This window comes from Heterodontus francisci, chromosome 27 (assembly GCF_036365525.1).
Source record: "Heterodontus francisci isolate sHetFra1 chromosome 27, sHetFra1.hap1, whole genome shotgun sequence".
NCBI lineage: Eukaryota > Metazoa > Chordata > Chondrichthyes > Heterodontiformes > Heterodontidae > Heterodontus > Heterodontus francisci.
In genome coordinates, this window is record NC_090397.1 from 39922203 (window position 1) to 39940876 (window position 18674).

Here is an 18674-nt window from a genome sequence, read left to right on the forward strand (position 1 = left end):
TAAATGGCATCAGTTGGGGGGGGGTGGGGTGAAGATGGCAAATAACCCCATTAGGATACAGGCATCACTGGTGAAAGTGGCTGCAATATGAATAAGTTTAACATGATCTGGCATTCAATACTGTCATAAACCAGCACGAAGCTGCAGCATTTTGGAAAGGAAAATTCAAGATGAGGGAAGAGCTTAAACAAATTGACCAGAGGAAGTAATTTTATTAGCTCTCCAGAAGAAGACAAATGCAACACTTTCAAAAGAATACCCAAGATCTTGCAGGATAAATTCATATATCTAGGATCAGTAAGCAGTCTGAACAAGCTTGGTAAACAAATTAGGGGAAGTAAAATGTGTAAGAAAAGTGAAATTTACAAATTGTGCAAGGAGAAAGGTGAGGGATTTGAATGAAAAACTAGTACATCAAAATGATAGTCAAGGAGAATCAACATAACTGCATGCACTAAACAGAAAACAAGAAATTCTTTCACTCCATACAATAGTAAAAAAACTGTCCGATAAGAGGCAAAAATCTTAAACAGATTCTGAAGAGGGAAAATGAGGATCAGAGAATCTCTATATGTTCAATTATTGTTACTTTGAAGTATTCACTAAACAATACTATAGTCGTTGCTCAACCATTTGGAATAATAATGACATCTTGTACTGATCATAGCCTGGGAGATTTGGTTACAACGTCTCCTCTCATGAACTGTGTTACAGTTTACTAGTCTGATAAGCAAGGCAGACGCAACCATATTTAGTACAATGAATTCAACATACACCACCCTGACTTGGAAATATATCTCTGTTCCTTCATCGTCACTGGATCAAAATCCTTGAATTCTTTATCCAACAGCACTGTGGGAGTACCTAAACTACACAGACTGCTGTGGTTCAAGAAGGCAGCAATTTCTAAATGTTGGCTTGTCAGTGATATCCACATCTCATGAATGAATAACATTTTTGTAAAGTGCAGGACAGTTTTCATTTGATGCAAAATATTACACTCTGATTTGTGTTGCTGTTGTCAAGCTTAAGTTTTTAATTTGTACACCAATAACTCAAACTAATGCTCGCCATTGTGTGTTCAAACTTCTGTAATGGATATAATAATTTATCTCCAGTTACTCTGGTACATAATCAAAAATTTGTAGTTACGATGTCAATAAATCAATATTGTGGAAAATATTACATGAATGGTTAACGCAAAAGAAACACATTTTAAACTAACATTCATTTGTTAATGTCAATTTGATTCACACGTACTGCTTTATTTGAATGTAAATTACATTATTTACATTGTTTACCTAAAACTTTAATGTTGGATAATATGCAAAGTTCTAAAATGACCAACTGATAAATAAATGTACATGTCATGTGCTGGTGCCATTATTTGAAGGAACATCCAGAAAACAGTTTGTTGCTACTGCACCATCTGTACCATGACAGCTTTCCATGCCTTGTCTTTGTCAAAGTCCTTTGTAGAGGCTTTGGGTATCTAAATAAGAAATATAATCATTTCAATCCAATGTAAAATAATTTTATGGCAAAACGAAGAAACTAATAAACTGACTGCAATGCTTAACTTATACTATCAGTAAATATGGGAAAATAATCCACTGGCTTCAGCTCATGAAGTATAACAAGGTAGCCTTTTTATTAATTGCAATGTTACAAAATAAAATTACCAGTCAACTCCTCACCCAAATAGTAAAGGAAAGAAACTGTGACAGAATATTTGGCTTAGGCGAGTTATAGTATAGTTCTTCACTCCAGTATTTACTAGCCCATGATTTTACTTCATAGGCAGAAAAGTGGAGAAGAGAAAATCCTTGGTCCCTGGTTCATTATGTAGTTGTTTGGGCATTTTTATACTTGCCTCAACTTTCTTGCAGTTCTCCTTTTGGAGGTCTGACATATTCCATGTTGAATCATAATATTTGATTTGGAGCTTGTAGCTCATGCAGTGGATGACTGTGGCAAGTGAGAGACTGGACTGAACCAGCAACAAAAGCATCAGAACAAACACCAGTATATCATAAGACAGCTGAAATAACAAAATCAGAACAAGTTACATTTCAAGGAAATTTTATTAAGGGAATTGTGCTTCAGAAATAGCAATAATTATTTTTCAGTTTGAAATGAAATAGAATTGGCTAATACTAATGATAAGCATCACTTAACTCTGGAGTGAAATGAATGGCTCTACCCATAAGAACATACTGTATACCTCAGTGGTTTTTATGTTAGAATCCCAAAAGTGGAAACAATTCTAAACTCCTTTTAATACTCTGCAATTGAGCTTTATAAGTTTTTTTTTAAAGTAACCCGCTTCTTAGTGAGTACTTATGCTACCATAAAGAAAGGAGCTCTTTCAATGACTACATTAGTTTCTCCACTGAATAGTTGAAGAATGGAGGTCAGATTAAATCCAGTATGCATCGAGTTAACTGATCTCAGATGGGGCAGCAGCAAGGGATGACACCTGATCTTGGTGCCTTTAGGTTAGAGAGATGTGCACTGGCAGGATTCTTGATCCCAGTTTCTATCGAGTGATCCCTGCGCATGTGTGAACATTGAATGAGAACATCGGGCTTGTCTGTGATTGCTGTGGTCAAATTGCTTGCTGATATTCATTGTGAAAGTTCACTTTGGTAAGGTGCCAGAGGGCAACGAATGCCTGTGCAACTTATGCCCAAAATAGGATTCAAAATGTCTTTATCAAACAAGCGGAGATATTTCTTGAGAGAAAAAGACTTTAAATGTTCACTCGTGCCTTAAAAATGTGCACATTGCTGTGCTTTATAAGTTTTTTTTTAAGTAACCCTCTTCTTAATGAGTACTTATGCTACCATAAAGAAAGGAGCTCTTTCAATGACTGCATTAGTGAATTCCAAAGAGCTAATAATCCATCTTTCCATTCTCCTAACTGGAGTATTGCTAGTGAGCTACTCATAGGGGAAGAGAGAGACAATCAAAAAGAGGGACCAAAGCAGGAATGACAAGTAAGTCACCCATGGAACTCAAAATAAAGTTTTCATATAATCACAGTGAAGCTGTTTGAAATAGCCAACCTTTACTCCTATCAGCAGAATTTAAGCATACATTACATGCACTTTCTATTCAATACCAGCTGCATTCTTAAGTTACTGTCCTCAGCAAGGCTACTGAGATGGGAGATTACAATATTCATAAATGAGATTTACGCAAATAAATTTTTGGCCCATATCCTTTTGTAAATATAGCGACATCAACTCATTCTTTTCCCAAACCAGGTATGGACCCAATCACAAAACAAAAACGTTACATCTCCATTATCATGCAACAAAGTTATCCATCTCCATTTTGCATCCAAGCATATTGATAGCCTAAACAAGAGTGGCTATGTGTTGCCAAGTAATTACCAGAGTTGTTTCAATCTTAGGTCCACCAAGGGTTTAATTAAGAAGGCCAAAATGAATTCAATTTTATACCATCACAAAGCCTTTCAACCAAAGGCTCTTGGTTATATTGAAAAGCTGAGCCCAGAAGGAAAAACCCAGCAACATAACATTGCCCCTGAGTTCTTCCCTTGGAAATGACATACCATACTATTGTAAAATTTTGTTGTGGTCTAAGTTAAATTTACAATTATCTTTACTTCCAAATCTGTTACTGTAATGATTAGTATCAATCTTTATTACAAAAACTGTTGTGGGATCACACTCAGAGGCTGTATGTGAAGAGTCACCGAAGGAAGTGATGTCGTATCACACATGACCACAGAGTTGTGGGTGTAGCCCAAAAGATTAAGATGTGTGTAGGTGTGCTCCTGTAATAGCTGTTTGTGTATTTGTTCCAGTTTAAGTTACAATAAAAACACATGTATTCTTCCAATATTACTTGTATTCCTGTGAGTCTTACAATAGTTCACGCATCAGAGGAACAAGTAATATTACAGCTACAATAGCAAATAGCCAGAGGAAATGTACTTAAAGGGGCCACAATATTTAAGTGCATTTAAAGGGGTAGCAGTATCTAAACATTTTATTCACATCTAATATCAATATGGAAATAACTAGTAGCTGGTATTAGCAGCTCAGGAGAAGCCTTTATCCAATCCAATAATCTGAACTCCATTACATATTTTTAAGGTGCTAATTTGAGACCAACCTCGACAATTATACGTTATATATAGCATAGTACTTAATATTTATAGCTGTGGTCTGGAATGAATTGCACTAATACAGCACCACAGAAAATGAAGAATTTTCTTCTCAGCAGGCATACTTACACGCAAACTGGTTGAACTATGTCGAAAAATATTAATGAATTTCATAATGCTGAAGGATAGATATCCAGAGGCTGTAAATAGCATTGGAGTTGTGACACTGCTTATAGCAATTAGGACCTCAATCTAAACAACAAAGAAATTACCTGTACATAATTAGAGAATGCCACACACTTTTTAATGTCCAACCATTCACAAGATAAAAATCCAATATACAACCCATATGCTAAGCAAGTTATACATAGGATATAATATATTTATTGTATAGACCATCACATTGCAATTGTAATTTATCATTCACATGTACATCGATGATCAAACAATTCAGAACCTCTGACTTTCGAAGCAGAACATGACTGTTGAGCCTCCTATGAGATTAGCATTGTCCCGTTTACAATAGAAAGTATTGTGAAAATATTAGACAGATAGTTCTATAAATGCCAGATCTAATAACCTTGCAATGAGTATTAACAGTTCCTTTAAAAAAAAATAGTCAAACCATGAAACTTTAACCACCCCTTTTGTTAATTTTGTTTATTTGCGAGAGACACACTGGGCCGAATTTTACCTTAGGCAGATGGGACTTCGCCTCCGACATAAAATTAGGTGGTGAACCCGCTTCCGCCTAGCTGGGGGATCCGACCTGCATTTTACGGGTCTCTGGGCTTTAATTGTCCCGAAACACGACTTCCACACACTTGAGGGAGGAAGTCCAGCCTTAGTGAGCTACTGGCCTGCAACCTGGCTGACCGAGGAGGATGCCACGGAGCCGGGACTGCAGGTAAGTTGGGGTTGTCTCGCCAGGATGGGAGTGATCGGTCATGGCGGCAAGGTAAGGGTGGTCGTTTGGGGGGACTGGTGGGTGTCTTGGGTCCCGGGGGTGGGTTGGGAGGCGGGGGCAGTCCTCAACTGGTCACCCCGTGCCCGACTGCCATGGCAACCCCCTCTCCCCAGGTGGGTGGCCTTTCATGTCCCCAGCATGCCCACGTACCACGGGTAAAGTACTCGTGGAGGCGGGCGAAGGCCCTTACTTTTCCCCACCACCCACCACCCCGACCACCGTAAAGTTGGCGGGAGCGGGGCAGGAAGGCCTCGCAAAGCCTCCCACTCAATTTTACACTGCCCCAACGCCACCATCTGGCCCGCTGGGGCAGCGTAAAATTCAGCCCACTGGTTCCAAGGAGCTCAACATTTGGACTGAAATGAGCTAGCTTATACAGTGTTAAATTAGCATAACTGTACTGCAGTATGAGATAGTAAATACTCAGTATCTCACATTCCATTCAACTCCAATCCAATCTTCTCGATCGGGTCACTGTGGGCCAGATTTTAAAAGCAGGTTTGGAGGCAAACGCGATTTGAGGATCATGTTCATGGAGGTCAGCTCTGGTCCAGAAGGACGAAACGGATCAGGCACACGCCTACAATTAAGTGCCTGTTGAGCTCATTGAAGAGCTCATTAACAGGCTTGTCAGCCCCAGTTTTTAATTTTTAAAGGCTGGGAATCTGGAGGATGCCATGGGGGGGATCGTGACAGGGTGTTCAAGATGTGGCCACAGCAGGCGGGGCCATGAGGGCTATGAGAAGGACTGATTAAAAGCCCAAAGAAAAGCTCAGCTGCTTCAAAAGTGCCAAAGAGTGGCCATTGCTGCAACTGTAAGACTTGTTTTTCTCAGTGATGAGTGACAGGAAACCAGAAAGAGACGTGAGAATGCTGGCATCACTTGGGCACCTGGGGTTGGCAGGGCAAGGCCTGGTGACCACACAAAGGCCAGCTGAGGGAGTTCGGATGGGAACAGGTAACTCTGACATTGGACAGAAAAGCCAGGATGAGCTGCAGTATTTGCAACTTTCTGGACAGCAGGAGGATGCAAGGGGAAGACATCAGGTGCATAGCCTAAGAGGTATTGACCTGCAAATAACAGAGCACTAGTGCCGTAGGAGTCTGCACGTACCCAGGCAGATGGTCTCGATCCTGTGTGTTCTGATCCACAATGACCCGAGGCCTCATGGCCCCCATCGCAGTCCCTTACCTGTAGTCATCAAGGTCACTGTTGCCCTGAATTTCTATGCAGCCAGGTTGTTCCAGGGATCAGCTGTGGACCTAGGTGACATCTTACAGTCAGCAGCTCATCAGGCCATCAGGCAGATCACAGATATAATTCTCAGGAGGCAGGGAACTACATTCACTTTGACATAGATGGGCCTCTGCGCAGGCACAGAGGGCATTGGATTCAGCATCCATTGCTGGATTTCCCAGGTGCAGGGCATCATAACTTGTGCCCCAGTGGCCATCAAGGCACCCAGTGACCAGCCAGCGAGATCCATTAACAGGAAGGGCTTCCACTCCCTGAACGTCCAACTGGTCTTTAACCACAACAAGAGCTTCCTCTATGTGTGCGCTCGCTCTCCTGGCAACTGCCATGACTCCTTTATCCTCTGCCCGTCCAGGCTGCCTTCGTACTTCACTTCATCTCCTGAAGTGCATGGATGGATACAAGGGGGCAAGGGAAATCCCTTGAAGAGATAGCTACTGACCCACTCTATGCGAGCTCCAGAGAGAGGCACAGAGGAGAAACAACCAATGCCACCTGCTCAGCAGGCCAACCATTGGGCAAGCCATCAGGTTTGTGAAGTTGCACCTCTGGTGCTTGGATCAGTCAGGTGGCACCCTCCAATAAGGGTCTTGGTCATTGTTGTGGTCTGCTGTGCTCTCCATAACATGATCTTCCTGAGAGGTGTGGACCTTGAGAACAGTGAGGCCCTGGAAGGAGTCAGCTCATCGGAGGAAGAGCAGGAGGTAAGAGAGGAGGAAGCAGAGGGGGCAGAGGGGGATAACACTGAACAGAGCCCCTGCTGCACAACAAAGTAGCCTCCTCCTGCCATCCTCTGGGAAGAGGGGCTTCCTCCTCTCCCTCAAGGCCTGCAACATTAGACCCAGGTGGGCATCACCCTAGTACCAGGCCTCCAGCTTCCCTGTGCATCTTGCTTCCCTCTGGTGCTGTGGAAGGTAGATGTTTCTCTTAGGGCAACCAGCAGCCTCAGTAATGGCTGCCATGGAAGTCTACATGAGATATGAGCCACTGACATTTTCAATCCCACTGGCTCAAAGAGGACAGAATACCCATCTCCATACCAATTAAGGGCTTAACCATTTGAAAATTGCAATCTGAATCACCCTCCTGCAGGAGGCACATTCCTGACCCAAAACCAGACCACGTTCCGGTTCCCCGCCTCCATAATGAAAATCCAGCCCAATTACTCGTGGTTTAAATAGTTCTTTTTTAAATCAACGAAAACAGGCAGGATTTTGTGAAGGCTATAAATATTAATCATACTTAATTTTCAATGATCTGAATTTTAAAAGCATTATACTAATGGATCGCTTCCTCTTTATTAAGGATGATCTGAGATAATTGTTTCTTTACTGAGCAATAGTTCCTGCCATTTGGAAAATAAATTCCACCTCTCACTCATAGCAATTCTTAAAATGACAGCAATTCTACCTATTCCTCTATACTGCAGCAAAAGAACCTTAGAACCAAACGTAACAGAAATGTCAGAATTTGAATCTTGGAATTACCCAGAACATGATTAGAAAGAGGAATTTGCAACCGTTGGTAATAGTTGGTCCAGTCAACCCCCTTCCTGACCCTGTCGACACCCCACCACCTTTCCCAGTCACCTGTAATCACTTACCTAAGGACTGCTACTGGCATTGCAAAGGCCTGATATTGCATCACGCATCATCAGTGAGCTGCCTGCTACTCCTCACAGCTTGCTGTCTCAATGGTAAAGCAACCTCAGACCTCACCATTCAGACCCAAGGATTGTTCCCAAATTTCTGGGCACAAATTTCTTGGCTCCAAACTTACATTACTGGATAATCACAATACTATACAATGCATTACAACAGATAAAATGCTTTGATCCCAAGGAAGATCTCATAGTAAAATGAAAGTTACTGAGTAATAGAAATTCATCGCATTTGTTAACTACATACCAAGAACTTGCTGGGATATTCTGCTGCCACATGGCTTGCAATAGCACCAGGAAAACACTGGAAGAACAAACAATCATTAAGAAAGTTGTGTAAGGTGTGTTAAGTTCAGTCCTATTTGAAATTGCCTGAAGACAGACGTTCACAAAAGCTGTGCTTTAAACCCATTATCTCTTTTTCAAGAGACCAATTAGTAAAAAGACCACATTTATTCAAAGAAGTTCAACTTCCCCACAGAAATCAGATATTGGTTTCATGGTTGGGGGAAGGAGGGGACAGAACAACTATTCTTGCAGGGAATTCACATCATGGGGCTGATCTCCCCCTTCAATATAGTATATAAAACCTTGTTCCGTATGGCTGTCTTTTTGCTTTGTCCAGAGGAGACATTATTAAACTTTGAGTAATAGAAGCAATCCTCTCTTTCTCTCTCTCTCTTTATCACAGATACACACAGCAGGTCACAAGATGGGCAAAGACTTTTCATGTGGAAGTTGATTTCTTCAAAAAAAAAGGAATCTAACCAATAGTGAACTTTTCAATGGAACAAATGGGGAGCAGCAGGTAAAACACCAGTGCTATGATTTCTTGAGTCAAGTGAAGCTTCCTCATTGCATCAATCTATATGTATATAAATGGGAGTATATCAAAATAGTGTTAAAATTGATGGTGTGTCTCTGATATAGCTTGGAGTACTGCTGTAATGAAATGACTGTCATCCTGAGCTGTCAGGCCAAATTTATAATGTTTTGGGAAAACAAACAACTGGTCGAGGGTTTGACGGTTAGCTTTAAAGGGGAACCCTTCACATTTTGGTCCAAGTAATGGCTACAATAAAAGTGGGCTTTGGCTTTCCCTGCTGGTCCCACTCTATTATGAACAACAAAATACATTCTAGTAACCAGTTCACTAACTTTAGGTAATAGGTATACCCACAGTTTCATTCCCAACAAAAAAAAAACAATCTGGATTAGGAAGAACTTGTGTATTTCACAGATGTATCTGGGTGAAAATGCAGAGTAAACTCCAAACCATGCACAAGTATAAAATCTCATCACACCACTTTGCAGTCAGCACTTTTGTAAAGCAATGCCCTTTACATCGGAATGGTGATCTTTACAATAACCCAATATTTTAAGATATATATCAGACAATTCCAGTGTTGAGTTGATCCTGCATAAATGTGTCCACCTCAAATGATTTTCATGCTGAGACCAATTTGAAAGAAGGAAAATGTAAACTCTTTATATAGTTATCCTATCAGCTGTATTCCCAAACATATGAATTATGTCCTTGGTGAAAAGTGAGTTGATAGACTCATTGTTGATGCAAAGGTAAGCAAATATAAATAACTAGACTAATCCATTCAGCAGAAATAGAAATAGAAATTGATCAAAATCTGATTGAATTGTTACAATTTTATAGTTTTATTAGCTGGATTTGAAAAAAAAAGCTTTGCTTATTCAAAATCAATTACAGGTTTTCCAATCCTGTTTAATTGATTATGATAATACAAAATTCATACAAACTGTTATTAAATTTCCTATTAACTTACTGCAGCTAAAATCCAAAAGAATGTCACAGACAGGTAAGGTCCAGGAACCAGAGCACCCATATTCAGAGCAATAATTCCACCGAACACTGCACAAATTGCCACAATCACTTCAACTACCTGCGGACATTCAAAGAAAGCATTGACATAGTTTCCATAGTTAATGCATGATTTCACTGGACACCATTTACTCCAGCAGTCTTCAAAGAGTACCATGTAATTTCACCAAGCTAGCCCTAATAGTTGCAATTAATGTAATGCTGCTGAAGACTGAAAGCATTGCATGCAACTTATATATTACAGACATATTTTATTAATAGTTAACAACTGAATTCATCATCTGTTTACATCAATCACATACTGGTCGAGAGAGGGGAGGTGGTGTCGTGGTGGTAATGTCACTGGACTAGTAATCCAGAGCCCAGGCTAATGCTCTGGGGACATGGGTTCAAATCCCACCATGGCAGACGGTGAAATTTGAATTCAATTAATAAATCTGGAATTAAAAGCTAGTCTAATGGTGACCATGAAACCGTTGTCGGTTGTTGTAAAAAACCCATCTGGTTCACTAATGTCCTTTTGGGAAGGAAATCTGTTGTCCTCCTGGTTTGACCTACATGTGACTCCAGACCCACAGCAATGTGGTCAATTCTTAAAATGCCCACTGAAATGGCCTAGCATGCCACTCAGTTCAAAGGTAATTAGGGATGGGTCTGCACGGAATGTCCTCAAGGCCCTACGGGAAAAGGAAACGGTGGATCCTGTCGGATGGTTCCCCGAGCAGACCGTCAAAGTCATTTGGCGGAATGCCTCATCACCAGAACTTTCAAACAAGCACCAAGACGTAGCTTGGCTGGTGGTGAGAAGGGCCCTCCCCATCAGATCCTTCATGCACACCCGAAGTCTCGCCCCCTCCTCACAGTGCCCCCGTGTTGGCTGTGGTGGGGAAGAGACGGTCGCACACCTCCTCCTGGAATGTGCCTTTGCAAAGCAGGTGTGGAAAGAGATGCAGTGGTTTTTGTCAAGGTTCATCCCAAGCAGCTCGGTAACACAGGAGTCTGTGATCTACGGGCTGTTCCCAGGGACGCACACCGAGACAAACATCAACTGCTGCTGGAGGACTATCAATTCGGTGAAAGACGCCCTTTGGTCTGCCCGAAACTTGCTGGTCTTCCAGCGCAAAGAGTTGTCCACCACCGAATGTTGCAGACTGGCACATTCCAAGGTCCAGGACTACGTGCTGAGGGACGCACTAAAGCTTGGGGCAGCCGCAGCAAAGGCTCAATGGGGAAAGAGCACAGTGTAAGGTTCCCCCACCAAGCTGGACTGAGGGGCTGGATCCATGGGAAACCCCTCGAACTGTATCGTTAATATTCTCAATTGCTGTAAATGTAAAACTGTAATTGACATGACAATTGTGAAACGGAAGGGTTGGGAAGAAACTCATGACAGTATTGAAGGAAACTGATCTCCCTTGCAATGTTTGTATTTTTTGGTGCTGTTTGGAAACTGTTTGGCAATGTAATTTTTACAGATTTTTATGAATAAAGTATATTTTGGAAATTAAAAAAAAAATTAGGGATGGGCAACTGGCCTAGTCAGTGACACCCAGATCCCACAAAAAACAAATTTTTAAAAAGTACCTTATCACATTTATACCAGTCCATTAGCTAGTGCCAGAGATCAGCAATGATCCAACATTCTATCTAAATATTCCCTCCAACTGAAAATAAATATCAGACAATTCCTGTGCTGAGTTGTACCTACATAAATGAATTTCATGCTGCGACCAATTTGAAAGAAGAATGGTGTAAATGCTTTACATGTTTATCCTATCAGCTCAATACCAAACAGATGAATAAGAGCATGAGAGAAATATTAATCTGGTCAATGGATAAACATAAATGTTAAATATTATTATGGAAGTACAGTGTAGTCAAGACTTAAATAAGGCAGTTCCACTCATTACAAATTTGACCATTGTGCTCAGATCAAGTCAGTTGTATACAAAGGGTATCAATAGATATATGAGTGTTTTTAAATTTTCAGAAGTTACAAAGCATTGCACTCAAACTTCTTAGAATTTTCTGATGTCACTTTTTAGCAACTGAAAATCAAGGAAGAATAATGACCAAGACTGAAAAAAAATCTGCTTCCCAGTCAGAATCCACAGTGGGCCACATCCTAACATATGGGTGGAATTTTAACATGGGGGAGTAAGTGGGATTGGTCACGGTGGGGTGCTAAATTACCCAAAAGTGTGTCAAGAAGCCAGCTCCAACCTGCCAACTACTGGCTTTCACTCAGGCGGAACAAGAGACCAAACAGCCAATCTGCTCCCAGGAGGAATGTTGGTGTTTTAAATATGTTAATGAAGCTTGAAAAGCCTTGGATTTAACCTGCTTTGCTGGTTTAACTGTGGGCAGTTCTGTTTCTTGGGCATAAGTAAACCCACCAGTTGCAGCAAAGCAAGGGCAGCCAAGAGTTCTTCTTGCTGGCGACCCACCCAACCCCACAAACCCCCCACCATCAGGCACCTCCATTACAGGCCAAATTTCCCCCTCTCCCGGGATCAGACTAACCCTGACCCTCCCCTGCCCACCCCACACCCAAGGATCCGACCAATTCCCGACCTCCATGTTTCCTGCACACCACCAGGTACACACTCCGCACTGCCGTCCTTGCTCCCAAAGTGTCAAGCAGTTAATATTCTTCCCGTAAAGTAGGAGTGCACGATCCTAAAATATCTCTTGGAAATCTTTGCACTGCTTTTGCCTTGTGATGGCACTTAATTAAGGATATTGCCCATTAAATTAATTCAATTAGTCTGAACGAATATAAAAAATACTTTCAAAAGGTACTGCCTGCACTGATTGAAATAACTTTAGACAAAGACCATCATGAAACAAAAACAACTTTTTCCCCAGTTCCTGTGCTCTCCACAGTGCCTTGCAAATCTCATGGTGGACAGTAGGCAGCCAACATGTTTCCAGGCTTCTGGCAACGAGACTATGAAAGGGAAACTAGAAGGCAATTGCCAATAGATAGTTGCGCTTTTGATTTTCTCAAACAAACAAGGAAGAACTTAAACTCAATCCAGTGCTTCATCATTTGCTGTGGCTCAGTTGGTACAATTTTCGCCTCTGAGCCAGAAAGCTGTAGGTTCAAGTCCTATCCCACACTCTTGAGCACAAAATCAAGGCTGACACATCAGTGGAGTACTGAGGGCATGCTGCACCTGACATCCTGTCTGCCCTTTCAAGTGAGCGTAAAAGATTCCATGGCTCTATTTGAAAACAGCAGGATAATTCTGGCCAAGTTTAAGAGGATACCTGATAAAGTTCTTCAAAATTATAAAGAGGTTCAATATGGTGGATGTTTCCAACTACGGGCGAGTCCAAAACAAGTAGCCATAAATATAAGATAGGCACCGACAGAACAAATAAGGAACTTAGAAGGAGCTCCTTTACAGACAGAGTGGTAAGAATGTGGAACACGTTGCCACATCAAGTGATTGAAGAGAATAGCAATGATATATTTAAGGGGAGGCTTGATTCATATTTGAGGGAGAAGGGAACAGTGGGATATGGAGGCATAGAGTGGACAGAGCCTAGTTTGGAGTATAAACACCAATAAAGAACAATTGGGCTAAATGACCAGTTTATGTAATGTAGATTCTATGTAAGGCTATGGTTTAGGAAAATCAAAAGCACTAATAACTACTGGAAGATGTGTGCCTTCTAATGGCCCCTTTCTCATCTGCAGAAGCCTGGGAGCAGGTTGGTTGCCTCTCATCTCTCATCTCCAGATGTATACTCAAATCTTTGCTTATCTTTCCTCTTCTTCCCCATGCTCTAATAACAGGTATAACAGCACATTATCCACTCACATCCCTTCTCAAGTAGAACTGGTAAGGACTGGTGCCACCAGTATGACAAAGATAAACAAAAAAAAGTTTGCGATGTCAGGTTTTGTAGATTCGGCGGGTGATCCTTCATCATTGATTATTCCCATGATTAGACTTTTCAAGTAACGACTATAAAAAAGCAATCAATGTTGAACATTATAGATCTTGAGCAATAGTTACTTACTGAATAGGACTTCAGAGTACGAGATGGGAACTTTATGTGATACAGTAAAGCTGTTTCGTCATATGACAGGAGCTGCAGATACATTGTATAAAAGATACATCAGCATAAAATTAAAATGCAAGGCATTTACACCAAAAGAGAAAATCATGAAGTTTCAGAAAATTCACACCTGTTACTCCAGTGCAAAGTATTATTTTTATCCTCCATATCAGTGTACACAGTATGTATATATGTACAAACATAAGAAAACAGCTGTTAATATATTTAAAATATCACGTAATTTAAATGCTCATAAAACTGCTTTGATTGTGTTTTGAGTTTTATAGTTCAACAATAGAAAAACCTGTAGACATGGTTAGTTAACATTCTCCACCAAACTAATACAGCATTAGTAGTCGGCTTGAAAACTAGTGTTTTTATTCAGTACATTCAGCTTCTTAAGCTGAAAGTCACTACTACATCTTAAAGTGTATGGTTTACTTGTCTGAAGGTTTGCAATTGGAATACTTACTTTCTTTCTCTTACAGCATTCAGTGTCAGATCTTGCTGATAGGATGACTTTACTTGCCATGAGTATTTCCAGAAGTACAAGTAAAACCAGATTAAAGTTTATCTATGAAAAAAAAATTGTAAACTATACATGCATTAAATGAGCCAATTTAATTATCAACTACTTTGCTTTTTAGCCTAAATATATAAAGAAAGAATCCTTACTTAAATCCAGCAACTCACCACAACACCTCAAAAAAATACTCCACAATACCTCCAGAATCTTTACAATAGCAGATGTTAGTGTATATCAACTCACCTGCAAGTTGTGTGCCTGCCTATTTAAATAACACCACTTGTGGGTGACAAGAGATTGTCTGGCAGGCCAGCTAATGTACCCAGCATTTCTGTGTGCATCCTCATTAGCATTCTTCTGTATACTACCGCAAATTCCTCATTGATGTCCCCTCTAGCAGAACTCGTCTGCGACCTCACCCTCCAGGAAGTTGGGACACAAACCATCCTTTCCGCTTGGACTGGTGACTCACCAGTGTAGACTGTAACTCTATACTAGCCTGCTGGTACCTGCAATTCAACATCTAGAGACAGAAGTTCACATATCTCCCTTTGGAAGAGGATTAGCACATGAAGAGGTTCATATTCCCAACTTACCTCCAAAATGACCTGATGGCACAAACAAAATATGCAAATGCCTGACTGGCCCTAATGTTGGATACTTCCTTGAAGCACCCTAATTACAATATGTCAAGAGTTCAGTGATAATGCAAGGAACAAGGCAGGGCAGGGTGAGCAACAGCCAGCATAATCTGATTGCCCATACCTACAGAATATCTACAGACACTGTCACACCAATTTGACATTGACCATGGGGAACTGTCTTCAGAAGTTTCTGTTCCAACTATTAATGTGCTTTCTGCATATGTCCAAATCTATACATGGAGCTGGTCACCATAGCTGCAGCATATGTTTAGCACAATCTGGATTAGTGATTCGAAAAGGGAGGGAGACAGAAAGCAGGAAACTACAGGCCAGTTAGCTTAACATCTGTCTTAAGGAAAATGTTAGAAGCTATTATTAAAGACGTTATAGCGGGCACTTAGAAAAATTAAAGGAAATCAGCCAGAGTCAACATGGTTTTGTGAAAGGGAAATCATGTTTAACCAATTTATTGGAGTTCTTTGAGGGAGTTGCATGTGCTGTGGATAAAGGGCAACCGGTGGATGTATTGTACTTAGATTTCCAGAAGGCATTTGATAAGGTGGCACATGAAAGGTTATTGCAGAAAATAAAAGCTCATGGTGGAGGGGATAAAATATTGGCATGGACAGAAGATTGGCTAGCTAACAAGAAACAGAGAGTAGGCATAAATGGCTCATTTTCTGGTTGGCAAGATGTAACGAGTGGTGTGCCACAGGGATCTGGGGCCTCAACTCAACTTTTTACAATTTATATAAATGACTTTGATGAAGGAACCGAAGGTATGGTTGCTAAATTTGCTGATGACACAAAGATAGGTAGGAAAGTAACTTGTGAAGAGGACATAAGGAGGCTACAAAGGGATTAGATAGGTTAAGTGAGTGGGCAAAGACCTGGCAAATGGAGTATAACGTGGGAAAGTGTGAAATTGTCCATTTTGGCACGAAAAATAAAAAAGAAGCATATTATCTAAATGGTGGGAGATTGCAAAGCTCTGAGATGCAGAGGGATCTGGGTGTCCTAGTGCATGAATCGCAAAAGGTTAATATGCAGGTACAGCAAGTAATCAGGAAAGCCATTAGAATGTTAGCATTTATTGAGAGGGGAATTGAATACAAAAGTAGGGAGGTTATGTTTCAGCTATACAGGGCATTGGTGAGACCACATCTGGGAGTACGGTGTACAGTACTGGTCTTATTTAAGGAAGGATGTAAATGCGTTGGAGGCAGTACAGAGGTTTATTAGACTAATACCTGGAATGGGTGGGCTGTCTTACGAGGAAAGATCAGACAGGCTAGACTTGTATCCACTGGAGTTTAGAAGAGTAAGAGATGACTTGATTGAAACATATAAGATCCTGAGGGGTCTTGACAGGTTGGATGTGGAAAGGATGTTTCCCCTTGTGGGAGAATCTCAAACTAGGGGTCACTGTTTAAAAATAAGGGGTCGCCCATTTAAGACAGAGATGAGGAGAAATGTTTTTCTCTCAGACGGTCGTGAATCTTTGGAATTCTCTTCCTCAAAAGGCGGTGGAAGTAGAGTCTGTGAATATTTTTAAGGCAGCGGTAGATAGATTATTGATAAGCAAGGGGGTGGAAGGTTATCGGGGGTAGGTGGAAATGTGGAGTAATCAGTTCAGCCATGAACTTATTGAATGGCAGAGGAGGCTCGAAGGGCCAAGTGGCCTACTCCTGCTCCTAATTTGTATGTTGGCAGGTTTGTATGATAGGACTGGTCAGTTGTGGCCTGAAAACTGCCTCCATCTCCATTCTGCTACAAAACACATTTTAAGTTTTAAGGTGAAATTTTTTTTCTTTCTATAACCCAAGTTGAATCTACTTAGACATGTCGGAGGAGATTTGTCTTCACTACCTACATTTTACAGAAATATGCCACTTCTTCAAATAAAACCTTCAACAACCATGTTCCGTAACAAGAAGAGCTCCGCCACTGGCTGGCAAGGTGATCACAACCTTGAATTTCTACACTGCAGGGTCCTTTTAAACAAGCGCTACAAAAATATATGTCAAGACATAAAGCATTGCACTAATACATAAAGCAGTTCCTAGATGTTTAGTTTGCCAAAGCTAATTTCTTCACTTTTTTCATAGAATGCAGCCAATGGCATGAAAGATTTGTGTTGAGTTTCCCAAAGGGCATTACTGATGGCATGCATGGAGCTTTACAATTACCCAATTGTTATATCAACAGAAACGTGTTCTGCTTTGTTCATGCAAAGCTCGTCTGTGACAAAAAAGCACAAATTTATCTAGTTGCATGCTTAGTACTGTCACGCTCATGCAAGGAGCAATTATGAACTACAAACTGATGAATTGACCTCCCATAAATGAACACACTTTTGCTACAAGACAAAATGGAGTAAGAGGGCAAGTGAGCTCTCCTGTACTGCAAATATACGTAGTGACTGCTGGAGATGGAACCCAGCATCGGGGAGAATTTTATCCTGATGGTGGGGGTCTCGACGTCAGGAGAAACTGATGCCAAGATCCCCACGTCACCTCTTTTCCAGTAGGCCAGCTGAATTTAGTGCCAATCAGGCACTTAAGGGGTCAGCGGCAGACCTTCCATAAGGTCTAGGATCCCATCGTCGGAAGTCCCACCCTCTCACAGCTGCCAGCCAATCAGAGGCCAGCAACTCCAACACCACTATGGAGGCGGTGGCTGCTGCTGTAGGTGATCATCCTGGAGGCCAAAGAGCGTCGCTGGATCCAGGCCTCAGATACGTCAGGGCAGGAGGGATCTCATGGGGTAGAGATCACGGGGAGGGGAGTCGGCAGCAAGGGCAGGGCGGTGGCCCTCAGCGGGTTCCTCCCCTTCCTAATGCTGGGTCCCTTGTTCAGGCACTAAGTGAGTGACCCACCCTCACCCTCCCCCCGGAGCCAGGAAGCAGCCTGCACGTTTTTCCGTAGAGTGCTTTCCACGCGTCAGGGCTGCCTGCTGCATGGCTAATTGCGGCTGCAGCGGGAAAAGGCCTTTAACTGGGGGTTAATTCGCTAGTTAAGGACCTCAGTTGGTGGCGGGGCAGGAAGGATGTGAACAGTCTTCCTGCCCTGCTCTAGATTTTGGCAGAGGCAGGATGGTGGCAGGAACCCCCTGCCTAAATGCCTCCTCCACCGCCACCATCAAACCCTATTTTATGCTGTCCCCGCCTCCAAACCCACCCTGGGGGAAAGGGCATAAAATTCCTTCCATCATGTCTGGACCAGTCTTGAAGAAAGCACTAGAAATGATAATGGCCCCATTCAATGTTTATTGGCTACCTTTTTCCAACCAGTTGAAAGAACAATGAGCTTTGCAGCCATCGAGTCTCCAGACCCAAACAAAGGGCAATAGGTGTGACTAAACACCACTTTATCAAGATGAACAAAATTCAAACACCATTGTCCAACTGTTACAACCAGGTGAGAAAGGTGTCTAGGCCTCTCAGCCTTCACCTGATCTTACTGTTTAATTTTAACCACCCTGTGTTCTTAGCTCCCCCTTGGTGAATCCTTGTTCACTGCTTTCCAATTATAAGACAAAGACACCAACACAAACAAG

At 41.6% G+C, this 18674-nt stretch overlaps 1 protein-coding gene across 1 annotated transcript in view; it reads right to left on the reverse strand.

Moving 5' to 3' along the window:
- Positions 1-1417: 1417 nt before the first annotated feature.
- mlc1 (modulator of VRAC current 1) overlaps positions 1418-18674 on the reverse strand; it is a 28039-nt gene continuing 10782 nt past the window's right edge. The window contains exons 5-11 of the mRNA XM_068059733.1: positions 14419-14520; positions 13908-13979; positions 9820-9936; positions 8268-8324; positions 4268-4390; positions 1874-2041; positions 1418-1492 (exon numbers count right to left, since the gene is read on the reverse strand). Of these exons, the coding sequence (XP_067915834.1) occupies positions 1418-1492; positions 1874-2041; positions 4268-4390; positions 8268-8324; positions 9820-9936; positions 13908-13979; positions 14419-14520 (714 nt within the window). The remainder of the gene's footprint in view (positions 1493-1873; positions 2042-4267; positions 4391-8267; positions 8325-9819; positions 9937-13907; positions 13980-14418; positions 14521-18674) is intronic.